This window comes from Thamnophis sirtalis, unplaced genomic scaffold (genome assembly GCF_051295495.1).
Source record: "Thamnophis sirtalis isolate CommonGarterSnake01/CBP01778 unplaced genomic scaffold, rThaSir2_p1.2 scaffold_1, whole genome shotgun sequence".
NCBI lineage: Eukaryota > Metazoa > Chordata > Lepidosauria > Squamata > Natricidae > Thamnophis > Thamnophis sirtalis.
The window spans coordinates 111,642,281-111,663,530 of NW_028261381.1; the positions used below are offsets into that span (position 1 = coordinate 111,642,281).

General features: G+C 37.8%; 1 protein-coding gene across 3 annotated transcripts in view; it reads right to left on the reverse strand.

The window, feature by feature from the left end:
- The window catches only part of TMEM62 (transmembrane protein 62), a 40,868-nt gene that overhangs the window by 9,617 nt on the left and 10,001 nt on the right, over positions 1-21,250 (reverse strand). For 2 of the 3 annotated variants that reach the window (XR_015697565.1, XR_015697563.1), the window contains exons 6-15: positions 20,054-20,178; positions 18,924-19,046; positions 17,669-17,824; positions 16,004-16,163; positions 13,847-13,960; positions 11,477-11,561; positions 9,892-9,996; positions 7,945-8,063; positions 4,955-5,103; positions 587-676 (exon numbers count right to left, since the gene is read on the reverse strand). Coding sequence is in view for 1 of the 3 variants with exons in the window: in XM_087722057.1 (XP_087578183.1) it covers positions 4,777-5,103; positions 7,945-8,063; positions 9,892-9,996; positions 11,477-11,561; positions 13,847-13,960; positions 16,004-16,163; positions 17,669-17,824; positions 18,924-19,046; positions 20,054-20,178 (1,314 nt within the window). In the remaining 2 variants the exon portion in view is untranslated. Of the gene's footprint in view, positions 1-586; positions 677-4,594; positions 5,104-7,944; positions 8,064-9,891; positions 9,997-11,476; positions 11,562-13,846; positions 13,961-16,003; positions 16,164-17,668; positions 17,825-18,923; positions 19,047-20,053; positions 20,179-21,250 lie in introns of those variants that run through there. The other variant, XM_087722057.1, reaches the window with a different exon arrangement.

Here is a 21,250-nt window from a genome sequence, read left to right on the forward strand (position 1 = left end):
TTATTATGTGCATATAATATAAAACCAAGATTAGTTTTAGCTGCTTGAACAAATGTTTGCAAGCAAATTATGACTTATTTGACCAATTTCTAATTTGGTTTTCTTCTGCCTTTATTAATATCTAGAAAATCGAATAACACTATAGTTGTAGTATTTCTCAATTTGAAAATAAATGTAAGCCATAGTTGCAGCAGCTAAGATTTGGTAACCAACTTCAAAACTTTAGTTTAAAAAAAATAAACCATGGCTTACTTCCTGGAAGTAAGCAAACCAATTAAAACATATTATAAACTGATTGATGTTCTAAACCAGGCTCTAATCACATCTGAAAATGAAACAATAATGAAAATCTTTTCTTGTACACAATACGACTATTAAATGTATTGGTTAATATAATTTTCTGGCCTTGCCTCTCTTCTGTGATACGTTATTCTTTCTGATACATTAATAGTGAATAATAGCTTTTAGCTGTTCCTATTACCTCCAACATTTCACTGTTACATAAATTTATTTAAATTAGAATACTAAACAAGACATTTCCTAATTTTACGACTGTCATGGGATTAAAAAAAAAACCTTTCCTTACACTTTATGTCCAAATATTCCAGTTTCCAAACTTGAATGTAGAACAATGAGAATTATTACAAAGGAAGAAGACGCTTCTCTGAATTCCTTTCTGATAAAGAAAAAATGTGGTAGGAAAGTTTTTAATAATTTGTAAAACAAAAGTTTGCAAAAAAGTCCTGATCCATCCTTTCTGTGGATTCTTCACTGTCAGGTAGACAAGAAAGCAGCAAACAAGGCATCTGCAGAAACAGTACTGTGTCCCTAATACAGATAGTCCTCAACTTATGACCACAATTGAGCCCAACATTTCTGTTGCTGAGCGAGACAGTTGAGTTTTGTCCCATTTTACAACTTTTCTTGTCAAAGTTAACTGAATCAATGCAATTGTTAAGTTAGTAACATGATTGTTAAGTGAATCTGGATTCCCCATTGACTTTTTTGTCAGGTCACAACAGTTGATCACATGACCTTGGGACACTGTAATCATTATAAATATGAGTCAGTTGCGAAGCTTTTGAATTTTGATCACATAACCACGGAGGTGCTCAACAGTCATAAATGTGAAAAATGGTCATAAGTCACTTTTTTCAGTGCCATTGTAACTTCGAACAATCACTAAATGAAGTGTTGTAACTCAAGGACTATCTGTACTTGTTGGAATTTTGTATCCTGCAATTCTTTCATACTTATCTGAAACAATTCCTAGTGAATTCTGTACAAATTACTTTTTTAGTAGACATGAGAATGGTTATATGTGTCAGTCAACACGTTAACATTTTCAGATAAGATGGAAAAAGGTTAGCAAATACATGATTGGAATAAAAACTACACAAAAACATTTTATTACAACAGACAAATTATGGAATTTGAAAAAAATATTGAAAAAAAGGAATAAAAGTGCAATGTATATCCAGTCTCAGCATGTACATGTTATTAAATTAACAATGGGGCACAAATCAGAGGCAGCATTTGTATATTTATTGTATGTGCATTAGAAGAAAAAAAATGGCCGAGGCACACTCCTTTACAATACACATACATAGTCCCAGCCATATCATGTGCAAGAGTATATGGAATCTTATAACTACATCTCTTGGATTATTTTCAGTAAATGTATAAACATGCTGTGATTTGACCCATCAGCCATACCCATCCTAATCAAAAGCTGTGATTCCTGGAAGCTGAAAAACATCAGGTCAGTTACTGATTATGGCATAAGATAAATTGTATTGGACATTTAGAGACAGACTTCTACAAGGTTTAGCCATTGTCAGTAGGTGCTCATTTCACATGTATAGTTTTATAATTGACTCATTTTCATATAAGTACAGCATACACTTAACTGTATTTTTCACATTCATTTTTTTAACACAATGCAACAAATTCTATTTTTTTACTGATTATCTCAGTTCCTGCATGACAAAAGTGAAGAATACTGTTTATTTCAATTTCACTGTGATCTCATTCAGCAGAATAGTCATGAACCAAGAAAAACAGCAATATTCCACAGCAACCAATTGCTAATAGGCTACATTGATCTGTTAAGTACTAAATCTGTTAAATACAGTGGGGCAAAAAAGTATTTAGTCAGCTACCAATTGTGCAAGTTCTCCCACTTAAAAAGATGAGAGAGGCCTGTAATTGACATCATTGGTAGACCTCAACTATGAGAGACAAAATGAGAAAACAAATCCAGACAATCACATTGTCTGATTTGGAAAGATTTTTTTTTACAAATTATGGTGGAAAATAAGTATTTGGTTAATATCAAAAGTTCATCTCAATACTTTGTTATATATGCTTTGTTGGCAATGACAGAGGTCAAACATTTTCTGTAAGTCTTCACAAGGTTGGCACCCACTGTTGCTGGTATATCGGCCCATTCCTCCATGCAGATCTCCTCTAGAGCAGTGATGTTTTGGGGCTGTCGCTGGACAACACGGACTTTCAACTCCCTCCAAAGGTTTTCTATGGGGTTGAGATCTGGAGACTGGCTAGGCCACTCCAGGACCTTGAAATGCTTCTTACGAAGCCACTCCTTCGTTGCCTGGATGGTGTGTTTGGGATCATTGTCATGCTGAAAGACCCAGCCACGTTTCATCTTCAATGCCCTTGCTGATGGAAGGAGGTTTGCACTCAAAATCTCACGATACATGGCCCATTCATTCTTTCCTGTACATGGATCAGTTGTCCTGGTCCCTTTGCAGAGAAACAGCCCCAAAGAATGATGTTGCCATCCCCGTGCTTCACAGTAGGTATGGTGTTCTTTGGATGCAACTCAGCATTCTCTCTCCTCCAAACATGATGAGTTGTATTTCTATCAAACAGTTCTATTTTGGTTTCATCTGACCATATGATATTCTCCCAATCCTCTTCTGGATCATCCAAATGCTCTCTAGCAAACTTCAGACGGGCCCGGACATGTACTGGCTTAAGCAGGGGGGACACGTCTGGCACTGTAGGATCCGAGTTCCTGGAGGCGTAGTGTGTTAGTGATGGTAGCCTTTGTTACGTTGTTCCCAGCTCTCTGCAGGTCATTCACTAGGTCCCCCCGTGTGGTTCTGGGATTTTTGCTCACCGTTCTTGTGATCATTTTGACCCCACAGGGTGAGATCTTGCATGGAGCCCCAGATCGAGGGAGATTATCAGTGGTCTTGTATGTCTTCCATTTTCTAATTATTGCTCCCACAGTTGATTTCTTCACACCAAGCTGCTTGCCTATTGCAGATTCAGTCTTCCCAGCCTGGTGCAGGTCTACAATTTGGTTTCTGGTGTCCTTCGACAGCTCTTTGGTCTTCACTACAGTGGAGTTTGGAGTGTGACTGTTTGAGGTTGTGGACAGGTGTCTTTTATACTGCTAACAAGTTCAACCACGTGCCATTAATACAGGTAATGAGTAGAGGACAGAGGAGCCTCTTAAAGAAAAAGTTACAGATCTGTGAGAGCCAGAAATCTTGCTTGTTTGTAGGTGACCAAATACTGATTTTCCACCATAATTTGCAAAAAAATTATTTCCAAATCGGACAATGTGATTGTCTGGATTTGTTTTCTCATTTTGTCTCTCATAGTTGAGGTCTACCTATGATGTCAATTACAGGCCTCTCTGATCTTTTTAAGTGGGAGAACTTGCGCAATTGGTGGCTGACTAAATACTTTTTTGCCCCACTGTACATATGCAACATTAATATTGGCAATAATCCAGAAAGCTTTGCAAGAAATTGTGTGCATTTCAGTGGATCCTACCTACCTGAAATTACTAGAGGAAACCACCAGGAATTTGACATAAAGCTATCGTCCATATGCAAGCATGCAGAAGGCATAAACATTTTCATCTGAATTCATATATTAAACCATGGGCTTTACATGTATGGTTTGCTTAAACATTAATTATTTGAAAAACAAAACACTATTTGTTAAGGTTCACACAATAGGCTAAATCAAAATAAAAGTTTTATTTTAATTCAGTTTATAAGCCACATGGCCAGGTTTGCACAGCATACTCTGACTCTGAAGACAGATAGGAAGTAGTGAGGTACTTCCTGAAGCAAAGGCAATGCCTTTCATTAACTCTGATTATGAGTCTATTGCAATCATTTGGGCATCATATTAACAATTCAGAAATTGTTATAAATAATATCCAAAGGAATTATATCATTTTTTCTTCTCATGAAATCTGTTACAGTACAATATACATAGACTATAGAACTTTTGTTAAAACCCAGGATAGTTTGAAAAACATTTTTGAAAAATGGAGGCTGGAGTTGGGGAAAGGACTGGGTTTGAAAAGGAAAGTGGGCAAAGGTGATTGACATGACTTAACAGGCCTTTAATTAGGGCTGAGTCAATTACTATTCAGCAAAGGGCAAATATCCCATTTTTAGGTAAATCATCTGATAAAGAAACACACAAAAGTAGAAACAATTAACAAAACATTACAATAGTCCATATATTTTGTCTAGCATTAAAACAGTATGTCAAAAACAGTATTAATATAAATATAATAAAGCATTTCCTGAGGCAAATAGTGTCACTTTTTTCTAAAAGTTTTATTACAGAGCAGCACAGAAGGGGTTTCATGGTAATCCTGACCTTCATAATCAATTGCCTATGCAATCAGAACATAAGACATACAAACTAGAAGTAGTTCACAGATTTATCACTTAACAGTTTAAGTGAATGTATACTTCAGGCTCCTGAAAAAAGGAAGCATCAGGAAGTTTGGTAGTTCTTCATATCTACAGTAAAGGTTCTCAGCAAAATAGATTCCATTGCCCAAATTCTGTAGACCAGGAAGAGGGTTAGTGCAGCAACCCAAGTTTTCATTGGAGAGAGAAAAAAAGAAAGAATTCCATATGTCTTCAGTAAGTAGTAACAGGAAAAGACTTGCCAGAAAAATAGAAGTAACATGATGAAATGGATGGGCACAGTCCAATATGGTTTGATAAGATACAGATGAGAACGAAAACACTGGCCTTGGCAACGCAGCAACAGGCACCAACATGTGTATGCCATCAGTGGTAGGTTGAAAAATAACACCTATCAAACAAAAACATCCTTTGAGGACATGCAGGAATATGAATACATAGAATTACTCTGAACACTAAGCACATGAAGCCATAAATAAAATGCACATATAGTAGATCTATAATGGTATAAGAATGACAAGCTGTAACTTTACAATAAAGTAGTATTAGCTCATCTGGCCATGTTCCCTGTCTGGTCTTCCTTGCATGATGACAAGATCTCAGCCTCTTATAGCAAGGTTTCATCTAGCTATACTAACTAAGCTGGTGACTAAGAAAATTAGCAAACGTGACAATAGCCACTTTCTTCCTGGAACACTTTTAAAACATTGCCCTACTTAAACTTTATCTTTCAGGTTTGTACACTTCAGAATCTTACAATAAGCTGAAAAGCATCCATTTTTAAAAAATTATACCTTCACATATTTAGAAACAATATATGTTACACATTTCAGTGGGAGAACACTTGTGGATTTAGCACACTCTGAAAACCATTGATTACATATTAAAAAAAGAATTGATGAATTTATGGTCAAATAGTGGGGAATTAAACATACTTGTGAAAGAGAAGCTCATTCATATTTCTCAGCAGGAATTTCTGTTGATCACTACAAACATGTAGAGGGTACTGTGGGTCCATGGCAGGAAACTAGCCTACATCAGTTTTTTTCAAATTTGACTAATTTAAGATATGTGGCTGTGGACTTCAATTCTGGGAGTTGAAGTCCTCAATATCTTAAAGTTGCTGAGTTTGGCTGGCGGGGTGGAGATGACATAAACCAATAAAGGAGAATATTTGTAACTCAGAATTGAAATGAGGGGTCCTTGGTGCTTTCTGAGCTTGGTTGTTTTCTTGCAGACATTTCATTATCTAAACTAGATAACATCTTCTTATGATGTTTCCTTGTTTGGGTAATGAAACATCGGCAAGAAAACAACCAAGCTCAGCACCAAGGATCCCTCAAAATGACCTACAATTAACTTTTAACAAAAGCAATGAGGTTATGGCTGTCCCCAAATCAAATAAAAACTGCAATTACAAAAGGTTTCTCCATTGGAAAAATACAGAAAGTTGGCTTAATATACGCTATATTGCCAAAAGTATTCGCTCACCTGCCTTTACTCGCATATGAACTTACTGTAAGTGACATCCCATTTCTAATCCATAGGGTTCAATATGACATCAGTCCACCCTTTGCAGCTATAACAGCTTCAACTCTTCTGGGAAGGCTGTCCACAAAGTTCAGGAGTGTGTTGATGGGGATTTTTGACCATTCTTCCAGAAGCGCATTTGTGAGGTCACACACTGATGTTGGATGAGTTTACGTGACCTACTACTTCGTGGCTGAGTTGCTGTTGTTCCCAAACACTTCCATGTTCTTATAATACAGCTGACAGTTGACTGTGGAATATTTAGGAATGAGGAAATTTCACGACTGGATTTGTTGCACAGGTTGAATCCTATCAGTTCCACTATCACAGTTCCATTAGCATGCCTAGGTACTTGATTTTATACACCTGTGGCCATGGAAGTGATTGGAATACTTGATTCTGATTATTTGGATGGGTGAACAAATACTTTTGGCAATATAGTGTACATAAATACAATTTCAAAATAGAACTTTAGCAGTATCAACAGACCTTCATGAGATAAAATGGAAAAAGCAGATCAATCCTCAAGCAAATCTATCTATTGAGGTAGATGTCCATAAGATGCTCTCTGTGGAACTGCTCTGACAAATGTTCAAAATATCATCTTGTGTAAAGCTGCAACAATCAGGCCCGTTGCGTTTCACATTTATTTATTGCCTTACCTGAACTTCAGTACGGATCTGTGGATAGGTCTTGAAGTGCAGGAGATTATAAAATCCTATAAGGACTGGGGCCCAATTATTTGAAAGTGTGTCTCCTTTCAAGAAGCACAGCCTGGAGGTTTGGGGCCCTAAATGGTTGCCATTTCCCCCGCCCCCTTGACAAAGTTTTCTTCCCCTTCCTTTGTAGTATGCTTGGCCATTTACACTTGCCCTGCCTTTTACTAAAATGGGACTGTCATTTGCATCCACAAGTGGGTTAGCAGGAACACAGGAAAGAATATTTCGATAGAACTAGCAAGTGGCCTTCCTTAGTAGGCTTATTGGCTCCTTCTTTTAGCTATTGAGCCAAGGTGGCGCAGTGGTTAAATGCAGCACTGCAGGCTACTGCTAGATCAGCAGTTCAGCGGTTCAAATCTCACCGGCTCAGGGTTGACTCAGCCTTCCATCCTTCCGAGGTGGGTAAAATGAGGACCCAGATTGTTGGGGGCAATATGCTGACTCTCTGTAAACCGCTTAGAGAGGCCTGAAAGGCCTATGAAGCGGTATATAAGTCTACTGCTATTGCTATTGCTGCTATATTGCTATTGCTATTGGTGAATTGTCAAAATGTTATTTTGCCTAATACTTGGCTTTCCTGCTACAAATATTTATAATATAGGTCTTAGTTCTTGTGTTTGTCATTACGGTTTTTGTGTGATTTTTTTTGTAAATAAATAAAATGTTATAATAAATAAGCGCCATGGAAGTCTTACTGTCAAAAGGCAGAAAAGGGAGGGAGACATAAGCTCTAAACAAATACATACCTACTCCAACATTATGCTATGGAATTAACAATTCCATGGAAAGTTAAATTTGTTCTGAAGAAATTGTATACATCTAAATAGTCCACTAAATGTACTAGTGAAGCTTGTTATAGTCATATTAACAAACAATGCTGCCTCTAAGTTTTTTTTAAAAAAAATGTTGTAACATATTTAACTATTTGGGGGGGGGGGGGGAGATCAGAAGATTGTTATCAAAAACTATGCTGAGAGTCCTACCTGTAAAATTCCAACAAGGAAGGTTGAGCTGCCTTCAAAGAACTGGCCATTAACAATTAACCCAAAAGAAAAGCAGATGCCCACATGACCTTCTGTAAGCTCACCAATGAACCAGGGTCCTGATAGGGAAAAAATGGTATTATATTAAGGATATCCACAGTGTTAAACAAGTATTTTTCCAGTTTGAAATCCTTGCTAATAATCACTAGGACAAAAAGATCCATGTAGGTAACAAACTCTTGTAAATAATGCCATTTGATCAGTATAATCTATTCAGTTAATTAATTCACACATCAAACTATGCCTTGGTCACAATATTATACACTATGGTTTTAAAACACCAATGGGAATGGTTTGTTCAACAAATTAAATCAGAACCAAACCAACCACATTATTGTGATTATTGTGATGTGTGAATTTAGTGAGTAAGATTTTTAAAATTAGACATAAAGGATTTGAAAAAAATATATATGTTATTATTTCTTTACATTTCGTAAGCAAAATCACAAACTTTACAATATACAAGTACAAATACTTTAAAATATAACTTTTACTCTCATAATACACATTTTTAAAGAGATGCTGTGTTTCAATAAGTAGATATGATTAAGAAATGTGGATTTGGCCATTACTTCTGTCATGGACTCAGTGGCCAAATCCATAAAAAACAGAGATGCAGTACATTAAAAGCTGCATCATAAGCAGCAAACAGTAATATTGGAAAATATAAACAGTGAAGAGTTGAGCAAAATTATTAGAAACATCTTAGTTTTGAGCAAGAATGCTGCCTTTTTATCAATGCAAAGAGAGACAGTCCTCAATTTACGATCACAATTGGGACCAAAGTTAAGCAATATGATTGTTGAGTGAGTTGTATGCAATTTTATGAATTTGTTGTCATGGTTATTAAGCAGATCACTGTGGCTATTAAGCAAATCAAGTGACTGCAGAGAAGCTGCAATGGTTTTAAGTGTGATGAGTAGTCATCAGTCACTTTTTAGCATTGTCATGTCTTCAAATGGTCATTAAATTAATAGTCATAAGTACAGGACTGTCTGTGTATGCTTCTCAATAATCCTATACACAGGAATCCTTGGCAGCTACTGCATACAAAGCTCACCATTTCGTCTTCTTGGTATGTACTGCCTAATAAATCATCTCATACGTATCAATTACGCATAAGAACAAGTCTAGTTAGATCTTGAATAGAGGGCTTTCAGAAAATTACAGGACTATAAGCTAGACTGAGAAGCTGAAAAACTATCCTGGAAAAGGGCAGGAGTAAACTGTTCTTATACTGCAATCAAGAAAACCATCTATTATCCATACTCTGCAGCTCGACTTACAACAGTTCCTTTTGTGATAGTTCAAAGTTACAACAGTGCTGGAAAAAGTGATTTATAACCGTTTTTCCCACTTACGACCATTGCAGCATTCTAATAGTCATGTGATCAAAATCCAGACCCTTGGCAACTGACTCATATTTATGACTGTTGCAGCGTCCCAGAGTGATCAAGTTTTGCGACCTTCTGACACGCAAAGTCAATAGGGAAGCCAGATTCACTTCACAACGGTGTCACTAACTTAACAGCTGCAGTGATTCACGTAAGAACAGTGGCAAGAAAGTTGTAAAATGGGGCAAAACTCTGAACAACTGCCTCGTTTAGCAACAGAAATTTTGGGCTCAATTCTGGTCGTAAGTCAAGGACTACTGTACGTTATGTGTCCATGAAATTATCAGAAGGTGAGCTCTACTAGAAGATTTTCCTGTTTTTTAAAAAATCTATGAAATGTTTGGGTTTTTAAAAATCTAAATTATGCCAATACATGATTCAAATGGTTACATTTGTAAGAATTCATTATTTTTTCATTTAGAACCCTATTAAAATGTTTTGCAATAAAGTCTTTAGAAATTAATAAACTACTTTTCACATTCTTTGCACTTACCTAGAACAGTATATAAATTCAGCACCAGAAACGAGTAGAAGAATAAATCTATTTTGCTCAGGACATGAAGAGAAAAAGAGGTTCGTACTGCCACACCCGGAGGTTCTGAAACAGTAACATAATCTCAGTTCTAAATTATTGCTTGCTACTGCTGAAAACATACCAGGCCACAATTTTAGAAAGTGACATATCAACAACAGCTAGTGAAAAGTTGGATTAGAACCAGTGTTCCACTTGTTCTAGAAAGTACAGTATTGGACTAGAATTAGAGACAATCTGGTTTATGTCTATTCTTAGCCACAAAAGTTATTCAAGTGATTTTGGAGCAATCACTCTCAATTCAGTTAACCTTACAGATTATTGTGAGGAAAAATTAGAGCAGTACAACATACATTGCTTTGAATTCCTAAAGGAAAAGTATATAGAAATGTGACAAATTGTAAGAATAAAATATAATGTCCTAAATGTATTTGTCCAAATAATTCAAGATGTACAATACAACTGCCCCCCCCCTTAGGTTTTTAAATATTTAGATGTGAATACCACAAACATGTCACAAATAAAAATAAGAGAAATCCTAATATTTATCCGAATATTTTAAAATGAACTATTCTGATATTAGAATTGTGTGATTAAAAATTAGCCCAATTCAAATGGTGTCATCAGTTTTCTAATAATATTCTTATTAGAAAACATCAGCCTGTGTGACAGAATCTTGTAGCTATGAAAGAGTCACAAATGACCTGCTGATGTTTTTCCCATCATCATGTTGTCCAAATTTTGCAGGAGCAAAATTCTGGAAGTACAAAGGAGGCTAGCTGAGTACAGCTTATAATCAATATCTATCTTCCGTATTTGGGACAATGTAGGGACTGACATAGGCATGGGACAATTTAAAAAAAATAGTTTCATTTAAACCGTGTACACCAATGTTACTGCCATCATTACTGATATTATAATCAGCTCTAGGCAAATTAAAAGATCCTCAATGACAACTAAGACAAGTGAGAGTTCCAAATAGAAGTTCATTTGGAAAGTTGTTTAAAGCATTTCATTCATGTATAAAAAACACAGTATGACAAGTATGTTGAGCATGGCTTCTGGAATTCTTTATCAGCAGTGGCCAAATACAGAAGGGACTATGTTTTCTTCTATGTAACAAAATAACATGTTGTGTCTCTGTGTTTCTGCTCTCTTGCCAGGACTGCTTGACTGTGTTTGTGTGCATGTTTCCCTGTGAAACATAGGGCAGGCTGCATACTCTCCACTCTGGGACAAATGACCAGGGGAGCAGGTCAACTATCTCTCTGAGTAGGAGTGTGAATTTTTCTTTGTAATATTTTTCTCTGCAGCCTCCAGTTGCATCTGGCCTGTTACTAAGCTATATCTTTCTTTTGCTGGGGTTTTCCATGATGGTTAACATTAGGTTCATTCTGTTCAGTCTTCAGAGACTTAATCTGGATAATTACTGAGAGAACTGAGATCCTCTTCCATAATTTATTTTCAACATGTCATTAGGCTTGAAAGAAGAAAAATGAAATGGAGAGGGGATGCAAGGAAAAAAGATCAGCAAAATTGCTCTTACTTTTAAACTTAGGTTTTGCTCGAAACCGGAAAAAAATCAGCAAAGCAACTTGAAATATAATTGTCAATACAAAGAGTGTTCGTACCTGGAAAAAAAAGTCAAAAGCAGTATGATATATTTTGAAAATGAAAAAAGAAAAAGGTCAGCTACAGTACTATTAACTAACTTTTTCTATTATTAATAAATATATGAACGGAAGCTACTTCTCTCCTGTACTACAAAGAATTTCCTAGAGACAATAAAAAAAGGTTAGGAAGGAAACAAAAAGACCAGAAGGCAACCTGCTGTCAAAACCCGATATACTGTAAGCAGGAACTGCCACCAGACAATCAAACAGGAAACAATACGCTAATCAAGAAACTTCCAAGAAAACCACCACCAAAAATGGCAGGGCAGACCACTGTATCTAAACCAAGAGCAAACCCCACACTCACTTGCACTGATGAAGTTACCTAGTTGGGTAATGTAAACTCTGCAAGGAAACAACCAAACTCAGAGACCACCGATGATCTCATAGAGGGCAGGCTTTCTGATAACCTGTTCCAGAGCAACGTAGGGCCTCACAGGCACAACCAGCACCTTGCATACAGAAGCCAATCAGCAGCCAGTGCAGCTCCAAAAGTAACAGGATCATCCAAGTATACAGAGATACAACCATCACAGCACAGTCCACCACATTTTCTACTAACCGTTGCAGCCAAAAGATAATAATGTTTATCTACCAGATCTATCCATCCATCCATCCATCCATCCATTATTTATCAATGTATAGATTTATATGGCTGCCCATCTTAAACAAGGTAACTTTGGATGGTGTACAATAAGTAAATTTTTATACAATAAGTAATAAACAAGGATTTCCATGAATGCCAGTCTGGTACCGGATGTAATTGAAGGTACTGGTGGTCACCACTGGGATTCCCCCCCCCCAACCTGTGTCGGCAGAGAAGGCATGCTGCCGTCTCCATTGGCCTAAGTATTCTAGCTGGTGGTGACCAGGAAAAGGGCTTTCTCTGTTGTTGCATCTGCCCTCTGGAACATCTTGCCTCCCAGAGAGAGGTCAGCCCCAACCCTCCTTACTTTTCGTACAAGACTAAGCTCTGCCAATTAGTTTGGGGCCCCAATGGGGAAACAGCACAATGCAGGTAGTTGCTCTATTAACAACACACCCTATCTCCCCCCCCATACTACACCTACCCTCATCTTTTAATTGCACTGTAGTAGTTGACTTTTATTTATGTTTTTAATTTATGTACTTTTTACCTTTTATGGTTGTAAGCCTTCCACAGTTACCTTGAAGTAAGAAGGGAAGCCAATAACTTTTACAAATAAATAAATAAATTCTATTACACCTGCCTTCTCCCAACTTCCTTTCACACTTTTTCCCATTGCTGCTCAGACTTCACTGGACCCATCAGCTTTTGCTGCAACGCTGCTACTTATGTGGGGTGAGATCTGCGCTGTGCCTGTTCACAACTCCACCCTAGAGGGTCCCAGGAGTAGGAGAAGGTGAGAGGAAGCTTGTTTCAAATGCACCACATATATATTTTGCCAATACAAACAAACCTGCCCATCTTTTCCCGACTTCTGGGTGCAGACAGATCAGTTTGTATTAGCAAGTGTGCAATTCGAAAGTTCATTAATAATGTCTATATAAGGTAGTCCTCAACTTAAGGCCATAATCAGGACTAGAGTTTCTATTGCTAAGCAAGGGGGTTAAGTGAGTTGTGCCCAATTTCATGACCAATTGTTAAGCAAATCACTGTAGTCATTAAGTGAATCATGCAGTCATTAAGCAAATCTGGTTTCCCTCATTGACTTTGCTTGTAGAAAGCAGGATGGGAAGATTGGAAATGGCAATCAGATGACTCCAGAATGCTACAACTGTCATAAGCAGGTTGCCAAGTGTCTAAATTTTGATCATATGACCGTGGGGATGCTGCAACAATTGTAAATGTGAGGATCAGTTGTAAGCAGGGGTGGGTTTCTGCCAGTTCTAACCTCTTCAGTAGAAGAGGTTCTAGAAATCTACCAAACCGATTAGAAGTGGTTCATCACGGAGCGCCTGCCCCGCCCTCTCGCTCACTTCCCCTGCCCATTCCATTGCCGCTTGCAGGCAATAGCACTCCCACTCGGTCACATGGCCGGCAAGCCACTCCCACCCAGTCACATGGCCGGCAAGCCACTCCCATAAAGCAGCCCACACCTACAGAAGAGGTTCTAAAAAAGTTTAAAACCCAGCACTGGTTGTAAGTCATTTTTATCAATGCTGTTGTAACTTTCAATGGTCACTAAACAATTGGTTGTAAATCAAGGACAACCTTTATATCCATCCATCCATTGTTCCCTCCTATCTGAAAGAATACTCACCCATATATAGTGGTCAGTAAGAAGCAGCCAAGATGCCAAAAGACCAAATTTAAGAGAAAGGTTTTCCTCCATAGCAAATGTATGAAACTGAGTGGCACTTCTACCACTGATATCCTAAAAACAGGACCAAAACAAGGATTAATAAACTTTTCAGGACTATGCTCCATTTTTTAGCCCCCCTCCCATGTATCCCCACCCAAAGCAGAGATTTCTATTAAATCAGTCTGCCATTTTGTACAAATCAGGTTTCCAGTCCTCATCTTCCCATAGATCTGCTATTAATTAGCCCACCAACCCGCTATTCTAGCAGTGCCTTCTCTTATTCCCATAAACTCATACAGTCTTTGATGGTCCTGTGTCCTATGACATACCTGCCAATCTTCTCAGCACCTCCCTCTCTTCCAATAATCAGCCTACCTTACTTCTTTTGAAAACAATTGGATTTTCTACACTACATTTTTTCTAAAATTCCTTATCTTAGTAACACCCCGTCCTCCAAATTTCTACATGCCTCCATTCAATTCTTGCACTTCTGTTCTCTGACACAATATGGCATTATAGGAAAGCAACTAATAACTATTAATAAAGTATCCAGTTTACTAGGTAAAGGTAAAAGTTCCCACACACATGCGTGCTAGTTGTTTCCGGCTCTAGGGGCAGTGCCCATCTCCGTTTCTAAGCCAAAGAGACAGTGCTATCCAAAGACATCTCCATGGTCATGTGGCCGGAATGACTAAACACCAAAGGTGCATGGAGGGCTGTTACCTTCCCACCAAAGTGGTCCCTATTTTTCTACTTGCATTTTTTATGTGCTTTCAAACTGCTAGGTTGGCAGAAGCTGGGACAAATAACAGGAGCTCACTCTGTTACGTGGAGCTAGGAATTTGAACCGTTGAACTGCCAACCTTCTGATCGACAAGCTCAGCATCTTAGCCACTGAGCCACTGTGTCCCTGGTGACAACTAAGGTATATTGTAATGGCAGACTTGTATACTTAAGGTTCTTGTTATTCGTTGTTTAAATATTCTCTTAGTCCTTACTGTAGCATTTAATTTTGGTCATATCATTGAATGGTTGCTCCATTCTATGTTTCACTGTTTAACTGTGCTGCCAGTAATTAGAATAGAATAGAATAACAGAGTTGGAAGAGACCTTGGAGGTCTTCTAATCCAACCCCCTGCTTAGGCATGATACCCTACACTACTTCAGACAAATGATTATCCAACATCTTCTTTAAAATATCCAGTGTTGCAGCATTTACAACTTCTGGAGGCAGGTTTTTCCACTGATTAATTGTTCTAAGTGTCAGGAAAGTTTGAGACAATGCCAGTCATTGTTTACATTTTCTTTCTCATTCTTTTGCAGAATGGCAGGTTCCCCAATTGTTTGGGGTAGTAGAATCATTTGAAAGGACATTGAAGGTATTAACATAAAATGCCTGCTAAGGTGGCTTGCCCAGTCAGAAAATATCCATTTACCAGAAGGAGCCATGGTGGCACAGTGATTAGAATGCAGCTATTGCAGGTTAACTCTGCCCAATTCCTGGAGTTTGATCCTGACCAGCTGAAGGTTGACTCAGCCCTTCATCCTTCTGATGTCGGTAAAAAAAGGACCCAGATTGTTGGGGGCAATATACTGACATTTATAAACTGCTTAGGGTGTGCTGAAAAGCCCTATTAAATGGTTTGTAAGTTTAAGGACTACTGCTAGTGAGAGGCTGCTATCATCTTCCTACATGAATCTCCTCCTCCTCTCCCTTCCTCCTCCTTTTTTGCAATACCCAGTTCTGAGAAAGCTCTGCAATATACTGATGATATTTATATTTTGGAAACAAAGTATTCTGTTTGAGGTTTGCTTTGCAGCATGCTAGCTTCCCATTTAATTTTTGATATTACAATATTTTTTTAAAAATGAACTTGGCTATGGACCCTGATGAGTGTTTAGAAACATCCGTGGATATATTGGTGTCTATAAATACCATGTTGTTGAAACATACCTATTCTTTTACTACATCTACTGCTCCTACTTAGAAAGGCTGGAAGACAGCAATATCCCCAAGGTTACCTATTGAATAATCATAGAAAAGAAGAAATTCTGCCAAATGCATTTTTTCTGCCAAACATATGATAGAATGATGAATAATAGCAAAAAACTCACTGCAACAGTTACAGCTATCTGATGAAATCCGTGACTGTAGTTTTGGGGGGACCATTTCAGGACATAGAGTGGTCCAGACACCTGAATAGCATCTCCAAGATAAATGTCATCAATCATGATCTTGACAAATTTGATAGGAGAAGGAGAGAAGGCCAAAATTCTAAGTACAAGAATATAGTGGGACTTATTAATGGTATCACACATATGCTTAAATTAAAAGCCACTATATAGCATATTTTTGGGAGTATAAGACGTACCTTTTTCCCTCAAAAAAGAGACTGAAAATCTGCTGTGTCTTATACACTGAATACATTTTTTTTTGCCTCCTGAAACCCCACCCCTTCACCAAAATGGCCATGCAGTGCCTCTAGGAAACTTTCAGAGAGATCCTGGGGGATGGGGAGGGCAGAAATGAGCAAAAAATGGGCCATTTTTTGCTCGTTTTTGCCCCCCCCCCCGAACACTCTACAAGCCTCCTAAGCGGTATTCATGCCCTTTTTTTGGAAAAAAAAGGGGGGGGCTTTTCCCTGAAAAACGGGCCATTTTTGGGGAGGTTTGCAGAATGGAAAAACTTTTTTTTTTAAAAAAAATTGCCTCTTCAAAACCTTGGTGCATCTTATACTCTGAAAAATACAGTATGTAATGTAATGCTATAGGAGAAAAACATATTACCCTCACTGAAGTATTTATAATAATTTACTATCTCATTATAGTCTTGACTGTGATCAATAAAGGCTAGAATTTGTAGAATGATTGTTTGGGAAACCAATGTAAAATAAAAATGTAGTTAGAAATAGCAGTGCAGTGAAAGAAGAATGCAAGGGAACATAACACCAGGATTTTTTCCAGCCATTGCTCACTAGTATCACCTGCACATTCTGACAGATAAATGAGGTGATAAAAATAATTTCAGATTTTATTATTGTTTGAGACAGTGTCACATAGTACAGAAAGAACCATATTTCTATGGTATTCCTTTCTGAATTAACAATACAAATGCTAGTACTTCTTTGTAAGACTGCTCCTTCCAAATAAATAAATTTTTGCTAAAGTGCACTTTCTTTTACAATTCAAACCTCTGCGGTTCAAAAGTAAGCACCAATGGAACCTATGTTCTTAACTACAGATTCTGACTCAAGTTATGCAAGTAATTCTCCTCTTTGCGGTGTGTTTTGTGCAAGAGAGGGAGAACTAAGTGACCGCAAGTACTCTAAATTTATTTTTTACTTAAAATGCTGTGTAAACCCAGATTTTCGTATGTTGTCCGAAATTAGATATTTTGTTGCTAGGCAAAGCAACTACCATTATTTTGCCAGAAGAAAGATGGGTTCCTAGAGCATTGACAAAGCAGAGCAGAAGAAACTTCTTTGTTTGTCTCAGTCTTTTTCATCATTCACAGCATGCAAGGAATTAATTGCGGGCATAAAGGATTTAACTGTTCCTTCTCCCAATACATCCTACACTAATTGAGCCACTATATTTTCTCTATTTTTTACATTTTTAAAAAAAAAAGTAATACAGAAGCAATGAGAAAGTTAGCTGAGATATATTTAGACTTTGCAGCAAAGGTGATGCAAGCAACTGCAAGAGTGATTAATTGAACTGGCTATAGGATGACTGGCAGGTTTGCTCCCACATCATTGCTAATCAAAACACATAAGTTACCTAATATGGGTAGAATGAAGAATTCTCTGCAGTGGTTCATGAGCATAGCTACTATAAAGGTATGATTTAGGATTGGTGATAAGAACTACAGGCCATTCTTCAAATTTCAGGTCAGCAAAACTGAAGAGATCGTGATCAAAAGCAAGAATCCGATACCTAATATTCAACAATTAAAATAATATTTTAATTAACAAAGAACATCTTAAACAATACAAGCCCATTATTAAGATATTTATTTACTTATTTTATTAATTTTATATGCCACCCATCTTCCTGATTAGGTGACTCTGGACAGCTTAGAGATCATGAAAAGATAAACAGAAAAGCAGGTGTTTTTTAAAAAAAAACTATGAAAAACAAACAAACCAGGAACCAAGAGATGGATGGTACAGGGATGACATTGTCTTATCCTGTTAGCCATCTCCAGTGATGAGCACTCCCTTCATGGCCTCAAACTAGTTACCCAAGCCATGTTTTAATACTCTTCTGGAAGGCCAAAAGAGTGGGAAAGTTTTCCCTGCTAGTGGTGCAGAAGGGACCACAGTGAAAAACACTCTTCTCTTAGACCTGCCCACTTGACCTAGTAGATGGGGTCCATAGTAGACCTCTTCTGTTGGTTTGAATGGAGTGAGTTAGCCCCTTAGGGGCTAGATGGCTCCTCTGTTACCCTTGACCCATGTAATATAGGGCTTTAAAAGCAATAACCAACACTTTGAACTGGACCCAAAAGCAAACTAGTAACCAATGCAGCTTGTGAAATAGCTGTGTTATATGTGCCACTCTAGAGGCCTACAGAACTGGGCATGCTGCTGCATTTTCTGCACTCGCTACAGCTTCTGAATGCTCTTTAAGGATAGCCCCATGTAGATAATCGATAATCCAACCAAGAGATGATTAGGGCATTATTTACTATGTGCAATCCCCCATGATAAGGGCACAACTGGCACCCAACACAAAGTTATGCAAAGGCCCCTCTAGTCATGATTGCCACTTGATCTTCAAGCAAGAGTCATGAGTCTAGAAGAACCTCCAGTTTACATACTGAGTCTTTCGGGGGTAGTGCAACCCCATCCAGAACTAAAAATGATAAACAATTGGATCCTGAGGACCCTTGCACCCACAACCACTCTGTCTTGCTGAGGGTTCAGCTGAAGCTTGGTCTTCCCTATCCAGACCCTTATAGCTTCCAGGCACTGAGAAATGACAGAAAATAGAAAAGAAATAAATATTACCTTTGCATTGGAGATTTACTTACTTCCTGCTAGTCTTCCAGTCTCCCAACTCCAGTTCTAAAGTCCCATCAGGATGACGAGTATGAAGGACAGGCATCAGGCCACCCAATGTATGGAAATGCCCACACAAATAAACTAAGGCAAAACTAATCAAAGCAAAATATTTTATTACTGCATAGCATACAATCTCTTTACTTGGAACTTTTACCATTGTAAATTCTCAAAAAAAAAAAAACAACAGGAGCATAGCAGCTATAATAATAAGAATAAGAAGAAAAACAAACTATGTTTAACTTTTGAAAGGAGTAAAACCACAGAATTAAAAGATGGGTAATTCAAAGCTACAAATGAATCCAAATTCATACTCCGCTATCTAAAAAGCTGAAAATAAAGAGTGGTGTCAACAAAACTATAAAACTGAGAGGAGGAGACCAATACCCTCTGTGTAGACTGAACTAAATCAAGCTGGACTAGCTTCATCTGGCAGTCAATACTGCTCCGGCTCTTTGGAACGAACTCCCCGCGGAGATCTGGACTCTCACCTCCCTTCAGGCTTTCCGTAAAGCCGTTAAAACCTGGCTGTTCCGGCAGGCCTGGGGTTGACGAGTTCCCTTCCCCGCTCGAATTGTTTGACTGTTGATTGTTTTTAAATTTTCTCTGTATCCTGCTTGTTGTGTCTGCCTTGTCTGTACTACCCCCCTCCCCTGGGTTTGTTAGCTGCCCTGAGTCCCTCCGGGAATAGGGCGGCATATAAATGAAATAAACCTATAAACCTATAACCCAATACTGGGCAGGTTTTGCACATTATTGCACAGAACATAACAATATTATAAATTATGAAGCAGATTATGTCAAAAGATAGTAAAGAAATATCAAATTGGTCTGTACTGCCTTATAACCTGTTAAATAAGTCTCTATAAACTGAGCAGGAGAAGAGAAAGGTGATTTTCTTAATGCCTTTCGTTCACTTAGGAAAGGGCATTGCAACATGAAGAATTATTATTGTTAGAATTATTAGCTTCTAGCCAATTAACAATGTAATTTAAACAATAATTATTTCTTGTTATTCCTTAATACAAAATGAATGAGTAATTTTAAAAAAGAAGAAAGTAAACAATTAATATATTTCCAGAAGTAATAAAAAAAATAGTACCGCATGGCTTCTCGTACCCCTGGAGATACAGAGATGATTGATGAAGTAGGGTAATGACCAAACAAAATTGTGTGGTTACTCTCATGGCTTTCTGAGATTAATGCAGACAACTCCTCCATTTTATTCTGAAATGAAAAAAGTGTAAGAGTTTTAATATTAAATTGAAAACAGTCAACACATACATGCAGTTTTTAAACGCAATATTAGTACTGGAAACCATGAGCATCTTTAAAGTCCTAGTTACAAATAATATGTGTAAGCCACCCAGAGTTGCCTCTATCTAGATCAGGAATGTCAAACTCAAGGCCCGCAGCCCGCATCCAGCCCATGGGATGCTTAGATCTGGCCTGTGGGGCTGTCCTGGAAACAGCGAAGGACCAGCCCACAGTGCCTCTGCTAGCAAAAGCAGAGCTCACCCACAGTCCTCCTGAGCTCCATTTTCACTGGCAGAGGGTTGCAGGAGGCCGTTGCAGGTGAAAATGAAGCTTGGGAGCTCATTTTTGCTGGCAGAGTGCTCCGGTCACCATGGGCACACTTGACATGAGTGATGTTGAGCTGGCCACACACCCTGGTCACGTCCCACCAGCCCTCCCGAGGTAAAACACAATTCTGATGCAGCCCTCAAAGAAATTGAGTTTGGTATCGCTCCTCTAGATGAAATGGACAGCACACAAATCTAATAAAATAAAGAAGATCTCCAAATGGTTCCCATTTAACAGTTTATAAAATAATACAGATTTTTTTTTTATATTCCCCAAACACACACAGGGGGTGTATGCTGGAGTACAATGACAATTTCTCACATAGGTATCAAGGGAATGCAGGGAAAGGAAAGAAAAAAAGAAAATCTAACATGCTCACGTGAAACAACAAAGCTCACAGTAAATAACCGAAAAGATTACATGTACTCCAAAAAGTTTCTTGTGGTTTTCGTTTTTGAATAACATTACAAATAAAAAAATCAGTGTTGCGAATTGGTGTGTGTATTAATTTCAGTGATTCAATGAAAACAAACTACTAGAGCTTTGGAATCTGTCCCAGTGCTCTTGAAGTGATTCTGGATAATATATAAAGAAGAAACTGGAAAAATCTTCTAATGTAGTTCATTAAAATATACCAAAACAATGATGTGGTTGATCAGAACTGAGGTTGATTTGGGGATTGAATTTATGCTGAATCCAAGGAACAGGGAAGTAA